The sequence below is a fragment of the Hyperolius riggenbachi genome, chromosome 8, assembly GCF_040937935.1.
Source record: "Hyperolius riggenbachi isolate aHypRig1 chromosome 8, aHypRig1.pri, whole genome shotgun sequence".
NCBI classification, from domain to species: Eukaryota; Metazoa; Chordata; class Amphibia; order Anura; family Hyperoliidae; genus Hyperolius; species Hyperolius riggenbachi.
Window position 1 is genome coordinate 170,008,946 of NC_090653.1, and position 23,634 is coordinate 170,032,579.

The following is a 23,634-nucleotide window of genomic DNA, read 5'->3' on the forward strand; positions in this document are numbered from 1 at the left end:
CAAAAGGCAGTATTGCACTATTGTTCCTGCTTTTTTACAGGGAAATCCTAGGCTCCTATTGGGAGGGCAGGATTGTGATCGCAACTTTGTTTGGTGGACTGAGATGTAAGCAAGCTAGGTGGCCATTTTAGGGAGCCAGGTAACATATGTTTCCACTAAGGCTAGGTCCACACTAGGCATGGTTGCAGGACGGAGGTTGCAGTCCGAGATTAGTGGAAGTACCACCAGACCGCAAACTGATCCATTTTTCAAAAGAAGTGCATCAGTTTCCGTTCAGTTTTTTACCCCCAAAAAACGGACAGAAAACTTCTCTATGGGAATTTGGCCATTAGGAAGGTAGTGGGAGGAGTTTTGGGGCCAATAATAAAGTTCAGGCTATCCGTTTTTTTTTTTTCATCCGTTTTGGGTGCTATTTTGCCTGTGGAGATGGAGTTGCGTTTTCCCATTGCTTTTCACTACCCATCCGTGTATCCATGGTCCGTAAAAATACAGCAATTCCGGACCTTCCGTTCAGGTTTTGAAAACGGGTCCCTGCAAACGCAGACGGATCCGTTTTTTTCTTGGGTGAGGACGGCTGCTATTTTTAACATTAGTATCCGGGACTCCGTTTTTCATCAGGGCTGAAAAACGGAGCCACGGATACGTTTCCGGACCTAGTGTGGACTAGGCCTAACAGGAGAAATCAATCAGGGGAGTTGGGAACCTAATTTGGTTTTCTAGGTGTAAAACGTAGCGGTTGATTGGCATTACCAAGCATCTGTCCTGATTTCTTCAAATATAAATTGTCTATTCTAGATAGCTGGAAATGAACTGACTCTATCTTTTTAGACAGATTTAAGAACTTCTTTTATAAGAATCCTTGACCATTTCCTAGCATATTTGCATGCCAGATTAGTTGTCCATTACTTTATTAATTGATGTAAATTCAGAAGATCAGTTCAGAAGATTCTGCCATAGACTTCTGAAGTTTTAGGAGTCACAGCCTGATTTGAAGATTTGGGAAGCCTTTGTTCCCTCTGTTCTTGTGTGCCTTGGAAGGTCTTCCAGTACAAACCATAAATGAGAAACAGCTTGCCTAATTCTTTGTTTATGACCTTGGTGGAGGGCCTGACCGTTCTGTGGTATTTAGAAGGGAAACCCCTTGCTATCTGTTTTCTTAGGAGATCATTAATAATCTTGGCGATAACCAGTTTCCTGTGTTCCACAGTGCCGCACAGGCACCTCTATCAGCGAAAGTGTTTGTTTTATCAACACATCACAGTTCTCAGATACTAACTTTAGCACATTGCTTAAACCACCACCCACACTTCTCCTTAGAGAATGCTGTGCACGATTCTCCATTAAATATGTCAGGCTTGCACTGTAACATGTGTTGTCCATATGCAGAAGGCGAGGCACCATTCCAGACTAAATGTATTTTGTGCATGTTTTTTTATTTTTTTATTTTTTTTCGTGCACTGCTGCTTTTGGTAGTAGATATGTGCATTGCTGTGTTACACTATTAAACAATTTCCTCTAAAATGATCTAGATTTCAGTGAATACTGACCATAGCCCTGAACCCAGACCCATGATTAAAATGTTTCATCCTCTTCTGTGTGTTTCAACATATGTTAACAAAGCCAAATGCAATGAAATTAACGTTGTATAGGGTTTTTCGATGCAGAAAGGAAAATGGGTTCTCTTTCATGCTTGCTTCCCTATACATAAGTGCCTACATCTTCAGCATGGCATGTAATAAGAAGGAAATGGCTCTGAACAGTGTAATCAGTAATTGTCCATGTATACATCGTAGCATATGTGACGTGACCATCTAAAGATCTATTTCTCTCAGTGGGGATTATTAAATATCACCTGTCAAGAAGAGTCAACATTTTATTAAACAATGTATGTACAGTACAAGAAAGCTGCAAGGAGGCAGAACACAGAAGTATTTGTATCTAGCTGTCATTATGGTATGAAGGTTTGCTGAGGCATCAGGGCAGTGATTTTATCAATTTCTGCAAAGAAACCCTTTGCCTGAGTTGCACAAGGTGTGGTGACAAAAGTGTGGGGGTGACTACAGCAAACCAAATAAGTAGAAATATAATTTTCTTGCATATCTCTCCAAAGAAGAATTTAAAGTTGAAATGTTATTTACATAGATACAACCATAATTTGTAGAGCATTAAAAATCAAGCTGCTAAATGCTAAAAGGTTTTTTTTGATTTTTTTTTTATAGGCAAATGGAATATAAAATGCCATATATACTTGAGTATAAGCCGACCTGCCCCCCCCCCCCCCCAACTTTTACTAAAAATTTTTTTTAAAAAAATGGGAAAAATGATTGACACGTGACAACCAGGCCCAAATGAAATGTGTGTTGTTTTTTTGCTTTGTTTTTTCTTACACATTCAGTTTCAAAACTGTAGAAACTGATAGTTGGACAGCATGGGGGCATAGTGGGTAGCATCCTTGTCTCGTGGCACTACAGTCCAGGGACAGCCTAGATACTGCCTGTGTGGGGTTTGTTTGCATGGGTTTCCTGTGTGCACTCTGATTTCCTCTCACACATCACAAACCTACTGGCAGGTTATGGCTTTATGGTAAGAAATTTTACACTAGACTATGGTAGGGGGTAGCAAATTAAGACGGGCAGAGCCGGGACAAGGTCCTCCAGCACCCGAGGCTGAGACACCAAAGTGCGCCCCTCCATCCCCCCCACCCCAGCAGTCACACACTGATTGCTATTAGACTAAGAGGCGCCACAGGGCCCCCAACCTTCCCAACACCTTAATATGTAGTTATCTGGCTTGCAGTCACTGCTATGTATCCCTTTTTCTTATTTCTTTCTGCTTCAAACACAATTAGGAATGACAGCTGAATGAATTCTGCACCCCCTCCTACACTGCGCCCTGAGGCTGGAGCCTCTCCAGCCTATGCCTCGGCCCGGCCCTGAAGACGGGAGTACTCAGACAGATTTTATGCACTGCCACAATGACTTTAAGGGTTGTTCACATCCTAAACTCCCTAATTTTTTCAAGTTTTTTTAATTTTTTTATTTTTTTGCAATGTAAAACAAACCTGCAAACACATTTAAAAAGAACAGTTACTTACTTAAGGCAGAGGGAAGCCTGGCGCTGGATGAAGCCCCAGGTAACAAAAACGTTTTTCCCCCCATCTCGGGTTTCTACAAGCAGTTCAAGGTTTCAATGTATTTAAATAAACGATTGAAGTTAAAAAATAAATCATGGAAGCCATATATGAATAAATTGTATTCTGAACTTTTAACTCCCTAATGTAGTGTAGCCACCTTTGATAGATATAACCGCTGAACACATTTGTGGCATTCTTTCTATAGTGGTAATAATACAGTATATTCTTCAGAAACATCTTCTGAACTCTGTTAGGGCTGGTTCACACTACAAGAGCTTTTCTAAGCGCTTGTAATTTTAAAAGTTCTTGCTAATGTTATCCTATGTGTGTATTCACACTGAAGCGATGTGATTTTGTAAAAATCCCCCACAGCATTGCATTAGCAAGAGCTTTTAAAAATGCTAGCGCTTAAAAAGCTCTTGCAGTGTGAACCAGCCCTTACAGAAGTTCCCATAAATGTGTGGCACTTGTAGGGTGTGTTGCTTTCACTCTTCTCTATGCAGTTCATCACAAACCAGCTTGATGAGGTTTAAATCTGGAGACACTGCTGCTCACTCCATGTTTTCAAGTTTACAATCTTGTCCTTTTTTCCTAAGGTGAACTTACGTTTTGGTTCATTATCTTGCTGTAAGATGAGACGCTGACCAACTAAACACATTTCAGATGGTGCTGCCTGCGCTGCAGAACTCTGTGGTAGCCATTTTGGTTCAGCATGCCTCACGCTGTACAAGTCACTGACCCGAGATCCAGCAGAACAGCTACAAATCGTCACACTCTGTCCTCCTGCAAGATATACTGAAGAAGCCAAATTTTGATTCATCAGTCCAAAACGCCTTCTTCCAGTCTCCAGTAATCCATTGGGCCCAAGCAAGCAAGCCTCGTGTTCTTCTTCTGATGTTTTAGCAATGGCATTCTTGCTTCAGTAAGGTCATTCCCTACTGATTGTGTGATCCAAACATTACTGTGTGATGTTTATGAACTACTAGTGACCTTAGAACGTTTAAAAACGGGCTAGGTCTGTCACCACTCCGCCCCGCGCACACGCCCGCCCCTTCTGGCCCTGTCCTCCCTCAGCTCTCCTCAGTGTCCCTGCGTCCCTCCCTGGACATGCTCAGTGCAAAAAAGCAATGACACAGGGACATAGCGGACGCAGAGACATGGATATTATATAAAGAGATTGATTGACAAGGAGTTAAAATGTTACATATGTTCAATATTAAATTCCCTAGTATCAGTAAATGTGTATGTTGGTGTTTGGTCTATAGTAGCTCTGCCAACGATCCTTACTCATTGCACTGCGCATGTCTTTACAGCTTAAAAAATATAAATTGTTAATGCCTTGGATTATGGTCAGATAGAAAAAGAAAAACATCTGGGCACCTTCCGCCCTTATATGTTTTATTGCATGGCTCGTGTCATCATGGGTTACATACCAGACTTGTATTCGCCTATGGATTCATGCTGGTGGTGGTGAGTTGGAGGTGGGGGTGTCGGGCATCAGTTGGGGCTCGCGACGGCCGTTTCGCGTCTTTACGGACGCTTGGTCACGCTGCGCTCCAAGCACCACCACCAGCATGAATCCATAGGCAAATACACCTCTGGTATGTAACCCATGATGACACGAGCCATGCAATAAAACATATAAGGCCGGAAGGTGCCCGGATGTTTTTCTTTTTCTATCTGACCATAGCGGCAATCCTTTCTTCATTTTTGGATCCGATGTGCACACGCCAAAGCAAGCAAGACGTCAAGGGACAACGGAGGAAGGGTGAGATAAGATTTGTTTGCCTTTTTGATCACTTTGACGCTATCTGCATAAAATAGTGACATATATGGGGAGTGCCACTCAATCAGCACTTTATCTGCATTGAAAACCATGCCTTGGGTTATACCATGCATTTTGCTACATAACAGGCATTTGTAATGATCAATTTTAGGCCGGGTATTTCACACTTGGAGGATTCCATGCTGATTTCAAGTAATCAAAATTGCATCAGATGTGACAGGTCATTATAATTGATGGGCTGGTTGTCATCACCATGTGGGGGGGGGGGAAGCTTGCTTACATATAAAATATTGCACACCTGTAAAATTCTTACTGTCCACAGTCATTTGTCACCTGACTGTGGATGATACATGCTGAAAACTGGCACTAAAAACAAAAATAATTTAGAAAACTGTAGTCAGTTTTTGTGAGCCCTCTCTTGCTCTGAACTTGTCCAGTCATATTGTGCCTTTCTTAGTAATTGCTTATTCAGTTGTTAATCTGTATTGATTTCATTTGACATCGCAGAAAGTTACATACGGCTACACATATTCTGTTCTTGCTGACAAAGCCTTCGGGGTTTACGGTACATTTTAATATTAGTGTTTTGTAGTACAGGCTGTAGATAAATCTCCACTTTTCACTGTTGAGGACAAGATAGCTTGTTTGTATTCTTGTATTCTTAAAAGAGGAATTGTTGACATGTCCATATCGTGAATGGTTAGCCTGTACTGGGAACTTGGTACTGAGTTCCTGGCCTGGATGTGTACTGTTGTTGAAACCCAGGATAACCCACCCCCCACCCCCCACACCTTTTCAACACTGGTTTTGTTTTCTTTAAATTTTGTCACCCATTTTTGCACGTTATTCTGATCAATTGTTTCCTCATGAATCACATTTCTGAGCCATTTGTGGATGTTGGCAGCAGTGCAATCTTCTGAGGTCAAGAACTAAATTTCTGTTCCTCGTTTCTGCTGTGTGTCCTCTATTTTGCGAAACCTAGAAATGTAGGAATTGTAAGTCATGCATGCAGCGTCTACCTAGTTGCACATTTGATTTAACTTTTGGAGAAGATGGCAAAAAAAGTTATTACTTTCAGTACCACCCTTTCATATAATTAAACACATTTGCAGAATCTTGGTGCTGCAGATCATTTTGTTTATTAGTATATGGATGTGAAGCCAAGAAAGCCTTTTCCAGGACACAGAAACCACAATGATGTGTATGTAACCATTTCTGTAGGAGATGCTTCAATGAACTTGTAAGAATTTATCTCATTTAGAGAGAATAAATGACATCAGGCAGTGATGTTCTTTGATGGGGCCTGGCTGTTAATTAGCATTCCTTTTTCATATTGAAAATGTTCAGTGGGGTTCAAGTGCGAGTTGTGTGTAGGCAAGTCAGTAGTTTTTCAAAAACCCTCCATAAACCATTTATTATGGGCCGTGCTTTGTGCAAAGTAGCTTTACTATGCTGAGACAGAAAAGGGGTCTCCGTTTCAAACTGCATTTTTCTAAAGTAGTGTTTTATATATTGTAGCATTGAGATTTACATTAACTTGATTTAAGTGGCCTAAGTAAATTATGAAGTAGGCCTAGACAAGAATTCGTATTTCACGTAACACTAGAGTTGGAGTTATACATGCAAACCATTTTTTTCCAAAAACTGAAAGATGGTGAACATCATATGCAGACATGATCTGCATATGGAGCAAAAAGTTTTTGCTATTTAGCAAGGGGTCCTTCAAGGTGAGGGTTGTTAAAATCTGGAATATCTTACCTCAGAAAGTAGTTATGGCAAAATCTATATCTGCATTTAAAGAGGGCTTAAATGCTTTCTTTGCATTGAAGGGCATCCACTGCTATAATTACTAGGTGATTACCAGGAGAGTTGATCCAGGGATTTATCTGACTGCCATCTGGAGTCAGGAAGAAATGTTTCTCTTGTAATGCCTTGTAACGTTTTTTGCCTTCCCCTGGAGCAACTGAGATATGTGCGGTGTCAGGATGTTGTTTTCCCCCTTCTGGTTGAACTTGATGGACATATGTCCTTTTTTTCAACCAAACTAACTGTTACTATGTGAATAGATGTTTTGGATATTGTACCTTCACTAGTGCAGAGTTCTACAGCAGTGTTCTTTACAGAACTCCATGTAGTGCTTGAAATTGTATGTGGATTTGATGCTTTGTGCAGATATGTGACCAGAATCCCAGTCCATGAAGATGGTCAATTTGGTCATGTGCTGTAATTGAGTGAATGTCCTATTAAAGAAATTGAACATTTGTCTAATGGTGGCCACTAAAATAGTGAATTTTCTTTTTTTAATTTTAATAGTGTGGCAGCCATCTTTCACAAACCCGCACAACCAGTGTTTGCTTGTGACTTTAGTGAATGATTAACCATGTAGTTTAGCCCTTTACCGATCCTACTGTAGCAGAAAGCACAGCATAGAAATATTTTCCACACATTAGCTACCTTTTGTATATTTGTAAGCTTGAAATGACTTCAGTGACCGCTAACTTATTCACATACTTTACCCCAATGAATGCTGGTGCCTGAATGCTATAGCTTCCCATTACTGCAGCTTCTGCAGTGAAGCCCAATACATTCTTCACCCTGCCACTTACCCTCCTCTTGATAATATCTCTCTTCACCTTTAACTGAATGGCTAAGCATGCCTTTAGGCTGGTCAAGGATTTGGAGGTTAATGAACATAAAGGTCACGTTCACTGAGGATTTTCCAATCCGTGCAGCAAGAGGTCAACTCATTGGCATACCCAGTTCACAATTCAACTAAATCTGCACACACTTACACAATAGTACATGCAACGATTTTCAACTCCATGATTAAATACCACCGAGGTGGGCGCTAAAAAGGAAAAAGAAATCTATCTTTTTTTTTCTCAATTATGGAACAATGAAAATGGGAAATTGAGAGGAAATCGGTGTAAGTCAAAATCTATTGCGGCTAAAATAGTAGTAGATTCACTACCTGTCAGCCAGTAGGTGGAGGATGCCAATACTTACGATACATTTACTTATTTTATTTAGCTAAGCAAGCTTTTATATGGAGAAGATCACTAAAGGTTTACTATTTACATCAAATGTTATGAAATAGACTTCCTTTTTCTTTATCTTGTGGTACAAATTTGGACATACTGTTGTTTTTTTTTTCCCCCTTTTGTGTTAAAGTAAAAAAGTAAGGGACACGTCTTCATTGTCCTAAATGAGTATGTGGAAAGAAAGATGGGTGTCAGGCTTGTCTGGTCACCTGCTGTGTGTCAGGCTGTATGCCCGTATGACTGACATAAAACCCAGCCCTAATACCTGCGAAAGCTCCTGCCTACTTAAACTACAATACCCTGCAGGTAGATGTAGCATACAAACTGACAGACCGCAATCACCAAACACAGCGAAGGCAATGTAACACAGTATACTGAATAGTCACCTGAGGCCTATAGGTTAAGGCAATCCAGATGAAGACAAGGAGGGAGGTGATGGCAGAAGTATCACTAGACAGATGCGTGGTCAATCATACCAGAGTCAGTCCAGGCAGCATTCATGCTAATCCTTTAACAAGCCTGGTCGGTAACTGGTATCCAATCTAGAAGAAGCTTAGTCAAGAGACAGACACAAGTCGGCAGCAAGACAAGCACTTGGTGTGAGCGCAATCTCAACAAGCCCAGCATAGGCCATCATGGGCGATGACAGAGGGTGATCACCTTTCTTTTCTACTAGCACTAACCAATCAGAAACTAAAGGAATCCAAAGTACCCATTCAACAGAGAGCATGTCAGCAGACATGCTGACACGCTATTCGTACACGTGGTTAATGTCACAGCGGCGGAGCATGTATTAAGAGCGCGTCTACAACTTATGCATTGGGAGCTGAGCGCCATGCGCTCCAGTGATGTCAGAGACAGGCCGAGACCCAGTGGCTTGCGCCTCAGTGGGGGTCTCAGCGTTCCACCGCTATGAGCGACCACAGGATCTTACAATGAGTTATTAGTGTAAATGATAGCCTATTGCAGTAAACATGGGAGGCACTACACTGGTGCATGCTGGGGCACTCCCCCCCCCCCCCCCCCCCCCAGGAATCACTCTGCCCCCCAGAGTGCCCCTGCTCAGTACCATACAGTTAACTGTTTCCAGGTCCAGCAGCATAAAGTAAACAGGACAGGGTCTGTAAAAAACAGGATTATAACCCTGATTTCAGAACTTCCTGTCTGTAAAATACAAGCTATAGTCTCCAGCAATGCTTAGCTACTAAGGTAAGGAATTACACACACAGTGTTTCTCTCCATCTGCTCTCCCCCCTCTGCTTGCTTGTAGAGTTGTGAGACATGAGCTGGAGCTGGAATGATTTGTCTGTGATCTGTCCACACAGGAGCAGCTTGCTAGCAAGTAAGGATTAAAGCATGCCAGCAGACTAGCCAAGTAAATCTGTAGGTACATTTTCTTCAATAATAGCACCATCATTTAGACAATCTGCTTTGCTCAATAGCCTCTGAGTTCTGTTTGTGATATTTACATTTGGTTCCTATCATTGCCGAACCAAGTAGCCTTAATCCTATCACTATCATTAGGCAACAAATATCTAAAGCTCACCATACAAACATCAATTTTGATCACTCAAATGGGCACCACCAGACAGCCATCGTGTCCTGTTTTGTGCCCCCCAAAAATGTAAAGCTGGAGCCGCCACCGATTGCAAATACAGCTTAAAAAGGTACAGAAATTAGAAGGTGGATGTTGATGTTAATTAAGCAGTTGTTTCAACAATGCTTATGAATTCCATATACACCTTTACAAATTCAGTCAAACAAGTGTTTTCTCTTGCCTAGATCACTGACTTATGTATGGGTTTTCTCTAGAACTGGCTGGTTTTATGCCTCTGCTAAAGTACATTAACACAAAAGTTGCCAAAAAAGTTGTACACAGTGCATTCCAGGCCACACTAATTATACTGTGCAGACTAGTTACTATGGGAAAGTGGTTCCTTATTTAGATATATAGCTCTGCTATGAATGTTCCTTTTCAGCTGTGTCCAGGAGGCACATCTCAATGAAGCTTTTCATTGCTATGTTGATGATGGTTGCAAAAGGACGCCTCTGTTGAAGGGAAATGTTATCATCCTCTACTTGATTCTGGGTTTACCAGTGTAAATGTGGCACAACTTCTCAGCCTAAATAGAATAGTGCTTGTTAAAGTGGATCCGAAATTAAAAACTAACTATAACAAGTAACTTGCCTATATATCTTATCTAAAGTTTAGATGGGTTACACAGTAAATCTAGCTGCAAACAGCGTCGACAGTATATGATTATTTCTTCCTGCGATTCAATGAGAGTAGCCATATTCTGCTTGTCCTCATTACACACAGGCAAGCTGCTCTGCATCTCCACCCCTCGACCTGTGAAAACTCCACTCCTCTCTCCTCCCCTTGCCTCTGAAATCCACTCTCCGTCCCCTTGCTGGTAACACCTCCTCCTCCTTCGGGAAAAGCCTCCTCCTCCCCAGACTGAACCTCCATGAGCACTTGCTACATGGGATTTAGAATGCCTGGGCGCTGGAGGAGCTGTGGGCAAGGCTTGTTTAGTTTATAGGGAATTAGGGTATTGTGCCCCTTACATATAGTTTATAGGGAATACCCTATAAACTATATGAAAGTGGCACAATTATGCAATGAGTAAAAGTTTCTTTCGGATCCACTTAAAGGCCCTAATAATGCCTTTTCCTCTCCTCTTCACACTAAAGAATTGGGCTTGAACACTGAAACAAAATGTGATACAAGAAAGAGATAACCTTTTAGTTTGGCCCTTCCTGTAATTCAGGTTATTATGATTGTCCTAGTTGTTGTAATCAAGTCATATGTAAATTGATACCATAATGAGGCTGAAATGTTTTTTTTTTTTTTTCTGATTTTTTTTTTTTTTTTTTTTTTTTTTTTTTTTATGGTAGATTACTACTCAACATTCATTTTTGTAGAAGATTCAGCTGTATATCTTATCTTCCTGTTTTTGTTGGGTCATATAGGAGTTACTGAAGCTAGCAAAATTGTGATTTTTTTTTTTTTTATTACTTTCATACTACTCATACAATTGCAGTAGAGGTCAATGAATTGTTTATTTAGTTTGACTTCTTTAGTTTTAAATACACACACAAAAAGAGAAACAGTAGGTGTAATTAACATTGATTGCCTAATCATAGTCAAGATTTTAAATAGGAGTAGAATGTTTTATTCAGTGCTTCCCAGTCTGAGAATTTTCAGGCGTTTGTTCATTCTTTGTCTGTTTTTATATTCTGAAAATGAGCATTGCAGTTTGGCCCCCGTACTGTAATGCTCACTGGGGTGTATTGTCATATGTTTGAGTAAGCTGTTCTTTCTTTTCACCCCCAGTGTTTTGCGGTGTGTGTATGCGTGTGTGTGAAGCACTCCAGCTGCAAAGCTTGGCTGCATGTCTGCTTTCCATCCTCCTACTTACAGCAGTTTCAGCTCATTTACCTGGAGTACTCATGCATGAGTAGGTGTACGATTGTATGAGAATCCATCCTATAGAAACATGCTAGTTTCATCAGTCTTTGTGAGCAGAATAAAATCTGTTCAAGTAATCTGAAGGTTTGCAAAACCAGCAGCACACAAATGTACCTCAACATACATTTTAAAAAAAAAATATTATTATTGTACGATTGTATCATCCACATACCGGAAGACGTAAAAGGCAACTGTTAATTCTTTTAAGGTCGCTTCATAGTGATACATATTGCGCAGATGGCTCATGGTGACCGAGAATTACTAGTATAAGGGGATAAAAGAGACTGAAAAGCCCTCTTACTAAAAAGCAACAATGGATATGATTTTGCCTTCTTAAAACCAAACCTACGGTATTTGTGTATTCGAATTTTAAATAAGCAACTGTGGTTTCCCATGATGCATCACTCCCAAATATGCAAATTATCTCTTTATGCCACTGAAAGCTAGGCACACATCCTGAACTGCTGGTGTAAATTGAGCCTATAGCTTATACATTTTAGAGTCCCATCCATCCAGCAGGCATACAGTCTGTAAAAGGCTGTATGTGTGTTGGATTGATGTGGCACTGGGGCAGCACATTCCTCTTCCTGGAAAAATGTGCTAGGCTGTGTTGTACTTCATCACACAGAACTGCAGCTGGCATGTACAATTGCCCAGACATTGGTCCATTCAATATGCTGGCTATGTGTCTGGCAACCACTGTGGGAAGCCATGCAACAGAACCAGTGTGAACCAACCCTTAGTACATTATTCACCTTTTTGTCTATTTGTCTCATTACAGAAGTGTCCAATGACTAGAAAGAGAGTTTAGTTTATAAATTATCTAAAGTACGAATTACATGAATGTTTCCAGAATGGAAATGAAGTCATGAACTGATAACTGCCAAGAAATAATCCTTTATTTATTCAGCCCTGTGTGGTGTTATGGTATCATTTGGTATAGCACTATGTAAATCCGCATCCTCTTCAGTGGGAAACTCTTGTTTTGGGTCGCAAGAAATTGGATTGACGTGATCCCCCTCTGGGAACATAACACTGACATGTTATGAGAACTCCTTATTTCTGCATGGTTGCTGACAATTCCGTGTTATCCTACTTCATACTGTATATGAAATACACATGTACGATTGCTAATCCAGAAAAATGTTTTGTTTTTTTGTTCATTGGTGTTCACTTAATTAATCGTGTTAAATCTGTCTAAAATAAACGTGTAAAATTGGTGTTGTCTTTACCATTACAGGATACTCAACTGCGGTACAGAAATTTGCGCAAACCTTACAAAGCTTCCAGTTCGACTTTATTGGTGACACTTTAACTGATGATGAGCTAAACATTGGTAAGATATCTATAGTAATTTATCTCTTGTGGATGATATGTGCCACTGTATAGCTGAACGCCCATCTAGGCTGCCTGGAAGTGCCAGTCCTATATCGATGTTCAATGCAGCTTTCTCTCTACATGTGATGATAGTTATTACATGGGACTAGTCCAAAGTGTTTTCAGAAATTCAAACCAGAAACCTGCACTGAGGCATGCATGTTCTGCAGAATGTCTCTATATAAATAAAATGTAACATATTGGCAACATTCTCTTGCTTTTAATTACAATTTATGATTGAAACAAAATGCTTATAATTAAGAACATATCCTTAAATCTTAGCAAGAATTCAAAACCCCACCTAGGTGGTTTTATGCATGAGTCTTTGCTGAGCACCCAGGGGAGTCAGCACTGCTCTGCTTTCTGGCTGTTCTGACCGATGTCCGCTCCTATAGCATATCTCAGTACGGTATTTGCAGGGGATATGTCATCTGCTTGCTGTTCTTTTGCTTTTCTTTTCATTTATATTATCTTTACAGTGAAAGACCCCCATCACTATCTCAGCTCACCATCATTGGCACTCTGCAGTATATGTGTATATACAGAATATGTAGAAGAACAAGAAACGGGCACCTCAGTGTCAAATGACCAAACATATATGCCAATAACCCGGATAGGGCTATAGCATAATAGGTAATACGGGTAAATCTCAGAAGATCTCATATATACACTACCATGCACCTTGTCAGCAAATTAAATAGCAGATTTGTATAGAGAACAACTGACTCTTGGGTGCATGCTAGAATATTTAATATAGAAAAATTGTTGTAATATACAAAAAACACACACATATACATATAATTAGAACACGTACTACATAAACTGAATTAAAACTAGGACATAGGAGTCCTAAAAGGGCCAAACCCCCACAACCACATTGTACCCTTATGGAGGCTGCAGTCCTCCGCAAAAATAAAAATCAGACCACCTCTAGAGCAGCAAGGAGCAGTGCTCAATTCAAATTGTATGGATCTAAGAGTGTATGTCCAGTTCCTTAATTGGCCATCCTAGAGGAGCATATAGCAAATTCATAGAATGGATGGGTTGGACTCAATCGCAGTCCCAAGAATCATATATACCTCTTAGCTGATCAAAAATGCACTGTTCATGAGCCTGAAACATCTATCATCACCAGTATATGGGTTACATGGACTCAGTCGCGGTCCCCAGGATCACATAATCTGTAGTATACTGTGCATCCATTAATGAGTGGTAATGTGCGGCAAGGAGCATGTGCATCCAAAAGATAAGCTCAAGCGTAGCAGAGAAAGCAAGCAAGCGTGATGAAAGTAGCTGTCAAAGCTGTCCTTCAGTATGACATAGTGGCAAGCTTGTTAAACTTTATGCAAACGGAAGCTCATTCATGTCACAGCATAGGCCATATGCAGATATGAGATGCGATCAGCAGCAGGAATGCTATTGTAAAGTTCACGGGTGCATATTTACCACATCACTGGGTATGCAGGTTCAGATGGTGCTGGAGAGAATCCAGGCTGTGGGTAGATTTGCAAGGTAGCAAGCTCTGGGTGGTCCTGGTAGATGGTTATGGGTGGTGGGGATTGGTATCAGACGCTATGACATCTGACATGTTTCGCTGTCCGTCTGACAGCCTCTTCGGAGATTAGCGTCTATGTTGTAAGCGCCATGCCACAAGTGTTTTAGGCATCTGCCCCGGAGACGCCCACCTCCTTCCTTGCTGCTGCGGCCAATAGGAAGCGGCCCAGCGTGAGCGCTGAACTCCGCCTACCGCGCGTCACACATGGCGGCGGAGGTGTGCGTGTCATGCGCTCCCCAGTGGGACGCAAACAGGAAGCGTCCCACTGACTGAGGGAGAGGAGTGCCGCCGAAGAGAGCCCAGAGCATCTATAGTGACATGGTAATTTCAGAAGTTACTACATTGTGCAAATTCTTCATAAATTCATACTCAAACTGGAGTCTAGTAATGATTGGCAACTATATTGTGCAACCTTGTGCACATCTCGCTATATATATAGAAGAAAACATTAATCCATAAAAAATGCATGAAGATGGTAGAACAGGCCACGTCCACATTGTACACTAACAGGCATGAGCCTCGCAAAGGAATGTAAGTTTGCAAAACATCAACATAGTACTTGTGCAGATGTACGCACAAAGTGATATATTGAATAATGACACCCTTAAAGGGGTCATGATGAATGGTTCTAGGTAGTGTCCCCAAGGAAAGGGGGGAAAACAGGACAAACCAACAATGTGGAAGGCAGTCAGGAAATACAGACATGAAAGGGAAGGGAGGACCACTTTCAAAAGAGGGGGAGAGGGAGAGGGCAGGGTGGAAAGAGTTTCATACTCTAAAGCAGAATATTGAGTAAGGACTGAGAAAGACTAACTATACAGGGAGAAAAGCTCCAAAGTGCACTGCATCATTCAGGCCCCTCCCTCTAGTGGCATCCAAGGTGAAGATCCACCTCAATTCCATTTGTAAAAGAATTTTATCCACATTGCCACCTCTTTCATGTGGATGTACTCTGTCCAAACCTATAAAGCGGATGAAGTTCAGGTCCCCACCATGTGTCAAGTTAATATGTCTCGAAATGGGGGACCTGAAATTACATCCCCCAATGTCGCCAACATGTTCCTTAATGCGTTCCTTGAATGCCCTGTACGTTTTTCCGATGTAAAAACATCCACATCTGCATGTCAGTAAATAGACAACGCAGATGGTGTTACAATTCACAAAATGCCTCAGCTTCCAGGTGCGTCCATTGGGGAGTGTAGCCTCATCTCCCACCTGTAAGTATCTACAATATACGCATCCACCACAGCTATAGGTCCCCAAGACTGTGCAATGCTTAGAGGCTGCTCTAGAACGGAAGTGGCTGGTCGTCAGTGAGTCCCCTAAGGTTTTGGAGCGTTTGTAAGTCACTAGGGGTCTGGGAGGTACAAATTCCTGAACCGAGGGATCAGCGCAAAGTATGTGCCAGTGACGGCTCAAGATTTTATAGATTTGATTCTCCTGATCACAGTATCTGGTGATCAGGCGTACTTTCTTGTCATCCTCGATTCTTTTCTGCTTTCTATCTGACTGGCCCAGCAGTGTTAATCTATCGGTTGATTTAGCACATTTATATGCTTTCTTCAACCATTTGTCCTTGTATCCTCTCTCGAGGAAACGTGCCCGGAGGGCTTTTGCCTCCTTTTCAAAGTCAGCTTCCTTGGAACAGTTTCTACGAATTCTAAGATACTGTCCTAAGAATATATTTCCTTGTACTGTGTCGAAGTATATTCTACTGTATTTTCTGTATTGTTGCAATCACACAGACTCCAGGCAGGTGATATACTCTAGGGGTTGATAGTATTTCTTTATGCTTTCTTTTTGACAAAGTGGTCCACAGCTGCTTAATGCGTACCCCTTACAAAACTATGTGAGGGTTAATAACAGATGTTATGGAGCTCTTCCCCCCCTGTACCTGTGCCAAACAGTGACTCACATTCTTACAGACCTCAGCTGCAGCAGTTCACACTCCTAGTAAGGGGCCCTGCCTGGGTGAACAGAGCAGGGTCTTCCCCAACTGTGATACACTAATCCTTTTCATTACAGAAAGTAGAGGCAAAGACGGTTTAAACATTCTTACATTTAACGGTTTTTACATGCTGTGCTTGGGATCAACTATAGCAGAGTCATATTTATTAAAACATGATTCAAGGGGTCACTGACTTTGGCATGTGCATTAGAACTGAATGCTAGTGTTTCAGCTGAGATGCCACATAACAGGCATGCACAACAGACATCTATTTATTGCATTCCCTGAAGGCATTGGTTAAAGTCTCCCAGATGGTATAATGACATTAAAACTCTTTCACAGGATTCTTCTTTCTTACCACACCCAGATGATGATGATGATTTCAACCCCGGAAGGCATGATCTGCTGCTCTGCTTTCTGAGTTATATCACAAACCAAGTCTCTATTATGCTAGATACATAATAGGTTCTTCTATGGGAAATCGATCGGATATGTTGGAAATAATCAATCTAACAGTGAATCTGCCAGAAAATCTCATCATGCCTACCTAGCTAAAGTATGCTCAATCTGTATATTTGCCATGGTGCTGACTTGTTATAATTGTTCATAACTACTGGTATAGGAAATAAAGAGGAAGCAGGATTGGGCTCTATGACAATGACACCAGTTTTCATGAACCACTCCCTGTATACTAGTAAATGTAAGTGGCATCATACAGTTAGGTCCATAACTATTTTTTTTATTGTGGTCCTGTACATTACTACAATGATTTTTAAATGGAACCACTCAGATGCAGTTAAAGTGCAAACTTTCAGCTTTAACTCAGTGGGGTGAACAAAACGATTGCATAAAAATGCTAGGCAACCGAAGCATTTCTGAGTTTAGTTTCCCTTTAATATTATTTAGTGCCCTGTTCTGGACTGGTCCAGTTAGTATCACCAATGGGTGTCACATTAGTGGGAAAGCCAGTTCTCTGTAGCAGCAATGTACTTGGAACCTGATGCTGTGTTGGCTATATTAGTATGTGTTAGCATTTAAAAGTACTTTCTCCTTTGTTCAGTAAGGCCCCTTGTACACTGGCGCGGTGCGTTGGCCTGTTTTACCACAATGCTACGCCAATTTAAGGCCCGGTACACGTTGGGGATTTTAGCCAAATGGATCCAGTAAAACTGATCCGGTTTCCGCTTCACCAGACCCGTAAAGGCTTGGTTCACACTGGCAAACATATCTGTGAAAACGGATCTGATTACCGGTTGATCAGATTCATTTTCACTTTGTTGCCACATCAGCCAGGTGGGTGAGGGAGGGTGCAGCAGGATTCAGTCTTCTTCATAGCAGCCGGGCGGTAGGGAGGATTTTTTCCAGGATTTTATCTTCTTCCGCCTTGTATTGCATCCCACATTGCATCATGTGACTACCACGCTTCCTCCTTCCGGGTGACGCGACGTGGGACGCAATACAAGGCGGAAGAAGACAGAGGCCTGGAAGAAACCCTCCCTACCACCCGGCTGCAATGAAGAAGACGCAAGCCTATTTGTGCAGACCGGAAGTCATGTAAGTCTATGGCGATGAGTATGTTGAAAAAAATGTGTGCGGTCGCATTGCGGCACGCATGCACGTAAGCATTTTTTTTTGTGAATACACTTCCGCACAATTTGTTTCTTCGGCCACAGGAAGTGAGCGCTAGAGAGCCTCAATTCGTGCTTGGCTGTCATCCAGAAGAGGATTACCGTGCATTGATGTGGAAATTCCCGAAGGCTGTTTTTTGGCGGTGTGATGCAATCTTGGCATCGCACCGCAATGCTAACGCTGGTTAATAGTGTGAAACGGGCCTAAAGGTTTGGTATCACAGTAATAATGTGAATGCCAGCCACACATGCATAGATTTGAATGCAGTTTTCTTCAACTGCTGGTTTCAAAGGAATATATTATAGAAATATTTTAAATGAATATGAAGGAATCAAACATTTTTAAATGGTCTATTTTATTTGGTGTGATTGAAAATTTCCAGCTCTCATATTCGATATAAGCATGGCATTTAATCTAAAATGATCACAATTAATTGATCATTTTTAACTTTTCAGTTCAGTTTTATATGATGCAATTTGTGTATGGCAAGCATACATAATTATGCCAGCTATTACCTGTTGTTAAGGAAGCCAGAAAGCAGATCTTACTTTTCTGTTACATTTAAAATTAACAATTATATTAGCAGCAACAAAGCATTGGTCATTTGAAGAGACCAGTTATAGATTTTGCAGTTGTTATTAAATTTAAGGGTACATCTCCAATATACAGAGTGTCAGTCTGCTTAGCTAATTCTAAAATGGAAAGGAGCTGCACACAATGAAAGCATTATGGATTGTGGGAAATATTTTGTAATTAAGTACATTCAAACATTTTTGGTAAAATGCTGTATTAAATGTCTGTTTTCTGTTTCCAATCACCTCAGCTGAGTCCTTTAAAGAATTTGCTGACCTGCTGCAGGAAGTGGAACTAGAGAGGATGATGATGGTAAGAAAATGGTGAACTTTGAGAACTTTGGTTTTTGGATGCATTTACAGTTGATGTCACGATGTATGTGGATGTTTATGTACCTTTTTGGTATTCCTGTCAGGATCCTAGAATGCCTGGGTAATCCCTACGTACCCACAGCAAGTGACATTTGGGACAATGCATATTGAACGGGCGCAATCAAGATTACAATGGTTACAATGGTCAGATAAAAATGTGTTGCTTACGAATATGTAGTTCTTAGTATTTGGTAAAGATCTGCGGGCTTTAGAGATGCATTTTATTGCTGTGCCACAAGTGAGTCCTTCCTGCATAGGCCATACTGGTCAGTGCCATCAGTTACCTGGTCCTTGTTGGTATAGTGCAGAATTCCCTTATGCACAGGTGTCGAACCCCAGGCCTGGAGGGCCAGATCCATGCCAGTGATTAGTATGGACTGAGAAAGAGAGGAATGTGTTCTACCTGATGGACCCCACCTTTCCTGATTCAGACCCAATTAATTTGAGCTGTGTCAAAAATGTGTGAGGACCTTGGCCCTTGAAGGACCTGTTTGACACCCCTGACCTAGAGGCAGTGACTAGCTTCGCCCCTGGTCACCGACGTTTTCACACCCTGTCAACTGGTCCCCTCTTGCCAATCCATCCATTTGTGTGCTCAAGGGGGAAGGTGGCTGGGGCTTTACTTCACAATGTGGGTGTAGAGGGGGGAGAGTGAACCACTACTTCCAGGTCAAGCTCTGTGCAATCAGGCTCCTCGATGGACTTTTAGTACTTGTTCCTCTCTATGGGGTCCCTTTAAAATATATTTAAAGGGAGCCTGAAGTGAGAGGGATACGTTGTCTGACATATTTATTTCCTTTCAAGCAATGCAAATTGTCTGGCTGTCCTGCTGATCCTCTGCCTCAATTACTTTAACATTAGACCCAGAACAAGCATGCAGATCAGATGTTCTGAGACTGAAGGCTGACTGGATTAGCCATATGCTTGTTTCAGGTGGGTGATGCTGATCAGGCAACTGGTATTGTTTAAAAGTAAATAAATATGGCAGTCTCCATATCCCCCTTACTAGTTTCCCTTTGAAGGGAACCTTAACTGAGAGGGATATGGATGTTTCCTTTTAAACAATGCCAGTTGCTTGTCAGTCCTGCTGATCTCTGTGACTGCAATAGTGGCTGAATCACATACCTGAAACAAGCATGCAGCTAATCCAGTCTGACTTCAGTCAGAGCACCTGATCTGCATGCTTGTTGAGGGGCTGTGGCTAAAAGTATTAGAGACACAGGATCAGCAGGAGAGTCAGGCAACTGGTATTATTTTAAAAGGAAAAATCTATATCCTTCTCAGTTTAGGTTCCCTTTAAGGTTGTCAGAGTAGAGAGAGGAGATTGGCATGGTTAGGTATTTGGTCTGCAGGGAAGAAGAAACACCCATTGTTGGCAGCTCTCTACTTAGTTCCCAAATCGCTGGGTCAGGTGACTGAAATTTTACAAAGGGGATTTGCTGCATCAAATATGAAAACTGTGTGAGTAATGGCATAGGCTTCTGTTTATCTTTACACACAAAATCCAGGGTTAAGGAACCATCCACTAGCGTAATATCTTTAACTGGGACTTTTAGAGTATAGCATTCACTAAAACTATATACAGTGGGATGCGAAAGTTTGGGCCACCTTGTTAACCACTTGCCGTGCCACACATGGCGTATTGCCGTACTCAGGAGAAGTAGTATAATGTGTTTTGGGGTGTATTTTTACACATACCCATGCTGGGTGGGAGAAATCTCTCTGTAAATGGAGTGTAAAAAAAATCAAAACATTGTCATTTACAGAGATATTTCTCCCACCCAGCATGGGTATATGTAAAAATACACCCCAAAACACATTATACTACTCCTGAGTACGGCAATACCACATGTGTGGCACTTTTTTGCAGCCTAACTGCTCTAAGGGGCCCAAAGTCCAATGAGCACCTTTTAGGCTTTACAGGGGTGCTTACAATTTAGCACCCCCCAAAATGCCAGGACAGTAAACACACCCCACAAATGACCCCATTTTGGAAAGTAGACACCTCAAGGTATTCAGAGAGTGGCATGGTGAGTCCATGGCAGATTTCATTTATTTTTTGTCACAAGTTAGCAGAAATGGAAACTTTTTTTCTTTTTTTTTTTTTTTTTTTTTTGTCTCAAAGTGTCATTTTCCGCTAACTTGTGACAAAAAATAAAATCTTCTACAAACTCACCATGCATCTCAGTGAATACTTTGGGATGTCTTCTTTCCAAAATGGGGTCATTTGGGGGGTATTTATACTATCCAGGAATTTTAGCACCTCATGAAACCTGACAGGTGTTCAGAAAAGTCAGAGATGCTTCAAAATGGGAAAATTCACTTTTGGCACCATAGTTTGTAAACGCTATAACTTTTACCCAAACCAATAAATATACACTGAATGTTTATTTTTTTTTAATCAAAGACATGTAGCACAATAAATGTGGACAAAAATGTATACAGAAATTTTACTTTTTGACAAATTTTATCACAGAAAGCAAAAAAAAAATCATTTTTTTGACAAAATTCATGTCTTTTTTTGATGAATCTAATAATATAATAAAAACTAAAACTCGCAGCAGCAATCAAATAGCACCAAAAGAAAGCTGTATTAGTAAAGAAAAGGAGGTAAAATTTATTTAAATAGTAGGTTGTATGACCGAGCAATAAACCATTAAAGCTGCAGTGATCTGAATGGGAAAAAAGGCTCTAGTCCTTAAGGGGCGAAAAGACTGTGGTTCTTAAGTGGTTAATCGTCATGATTTTCCTGTATAAATCGTTGGTTGTTACGATAAAAAATGTCAGTTAAATATATCATATTGGAGACACACAGTGATATTTGAGAAGCAAAATGAAGTTTATTGGATTTACAGGAAGTGCGCAATAATTGTTTAAATAAAATTAGGCAGGTGCATAAATTTGGGCACTGATGTCATTTTATTTATTCCAAAACCTTTAGAACTAATTATTGGAACTCAAATTGGCTTGGTAAGCTCAGTGACCCCTGACCTACATACACAGGTGAATCCAATTATGAGAAAGAGTATTTAAAGAGGAACTATTAGCTAAAAAATGCCCCCCACCCAAAACACATATGTAAGTATATAAATACTTGCTCTACTAACATAACAGATGTATTGTAGTGTCCACATTTTTATTCCTGTGTTTTATAAATTCTAAAGTTAGATGACTCCTGTTCCTGGCAGGGACTATCTTGTGTGCTCTCGTTGGATCCCCCCCTGCATCCCCCTGTTAAGTGACAGTTAAGTGACAAGATGATATACTCTGTAAATCGCTGCTGAAGATGTCCATGCTATATAAATAATAATATGTCTTATTTCATTATTAGTTGGGCATGTAGTGCACCATTCTTTTAAACTTTTGCATTTGTAATGATCAGATCCTTTTGCTGGGGTTACACTTTGGGGGCCCCAGTGCTGTACAGATGCATTGCTAGGCTTGGGCAAATCGATGCATCTGTACAGCATTGGGGTTTCGGAACTGTCGCCCTAGCGATTGCCTGATCACTACAGACAGCAGGCACTGCATCCCATGGCTAGGTACAGGTAGCACAAGGAGTTAATGTGCTACATAGGGGTTTACACTACAGACATTTTTATTTAAAGGAATACTGTAGGTGGGTCTGGGGAAAATTAGTTGAACTCACCTGGGGCTTCTAATGGTCCCCCGCAGACATCCTGTGCCCGCGCAGCCACCCACCGATGCTCCAGCCCTGCCTCTGGTTCACTTCTGGAATTTCAGACTTTAACGGCCCTGGCGGTATGCCCGACACAGTGTCGGGCTAGCCGCCGCAGGGGATCGCTTGGCCCCGGGATGATTTTTGGCTATAAAATGTTATTTAGTCTTCAGCTAGCACTTCGCTAGCTAAGTGTGTCCCCCAAGTGCCTCCGGTCCCCTCTGATCACCGCCGATTGCCCCCAGAATACGTACCCCCCAGGGATCCCGCGATGGCGCAGCCTCCCACTCAGCTCCGGCTTCGCTATGGGGAGGATCGGAAATGTGCATGACGTCGATGACGTCATGTCCGATCATCCCCATAGCGACAGTGAAGCTGCGGCTCTCGCGGGATCGCGGACGGGTAAATATTACCGGCAGCGATCGGGGGGGATCAGAGGTTACCGGAGGCACTTGGGGGGCACACTTAGCTAGCGAAGTGCTAGCTGAACACTATAAATAACATTTTATAGGCAAAAATCCTCCCGCGGACGCAGACATTGAAACTGCGTACCGCCAGGGAGGTTAAAGTCTGAGAACCACTGTGCCTGCGTTGCCGTGTCCTCTTTTCTGCTGATGTCACCAGGAGCGCACTGCGCAGACCCAGTATGGTCTGTGCCTGCGCAGTAAGCTCCTGATGACATCAGCGGGAGCGAGGACACGGCAATGCAGGCGCAGTGGTTTTCAGACTTTAAAGTCTGAAATTCCAGAAGTGAACCCCAGGTAGGGCCCGAGCATCGGTGAGTGGCTGCGCAAGCACAGGATGTCTGCGGGGGACCATAAAAAGCCCTGGGTAAGTTCAACTAATTTTCACCTGACCCCCCTACTGTATTCCTTTAAAAAAAAATTTTACATGTTGAGGCAGGGAGCACACTTGCTGAATGCATTTTGCCGCATACAGAGAAAAGTGTACCGCTGCACATATAAATCAGTAGGCCGGTCAAGAATCTGTTTTTTGCATTCCTCCGCGTTTTTGTTTTTGTGTTTTTTTTTTTTTTTTCTCCACAGCAAAAACAAAGAGTTTTGAATCGG

At 41.6% G+C, this 23,634-nt stretch overlaps 1 protein-coding gene across 2 annotated transcripts in view; it reads left to right on the forward strand.

The window, feature by feature from the left end:
- The window catches only part of OPHN1 (oligophrenin 1), a 331,531-nt gene that overhangs the window by 86,444 nt on the left and 221,453 nt on the right, over positions 1-23,634 (forward strand). For both annotated transcript variants that reach the window (XM_068247665.1, XM_068247666.1), the window contains exons 3-4: positions 12,673-12,768; positions 18,765-18,826. In XM_068247665.1, the coding sequence (XP_068103766.1) occupies positions 12,673-12,768; positions 18,765-18,826 (158 nt within the window). The remainder of the gene's footprint in view (positions 1-12,672; positions 12,769-18,764; positions 18,827-23,634) is intronic.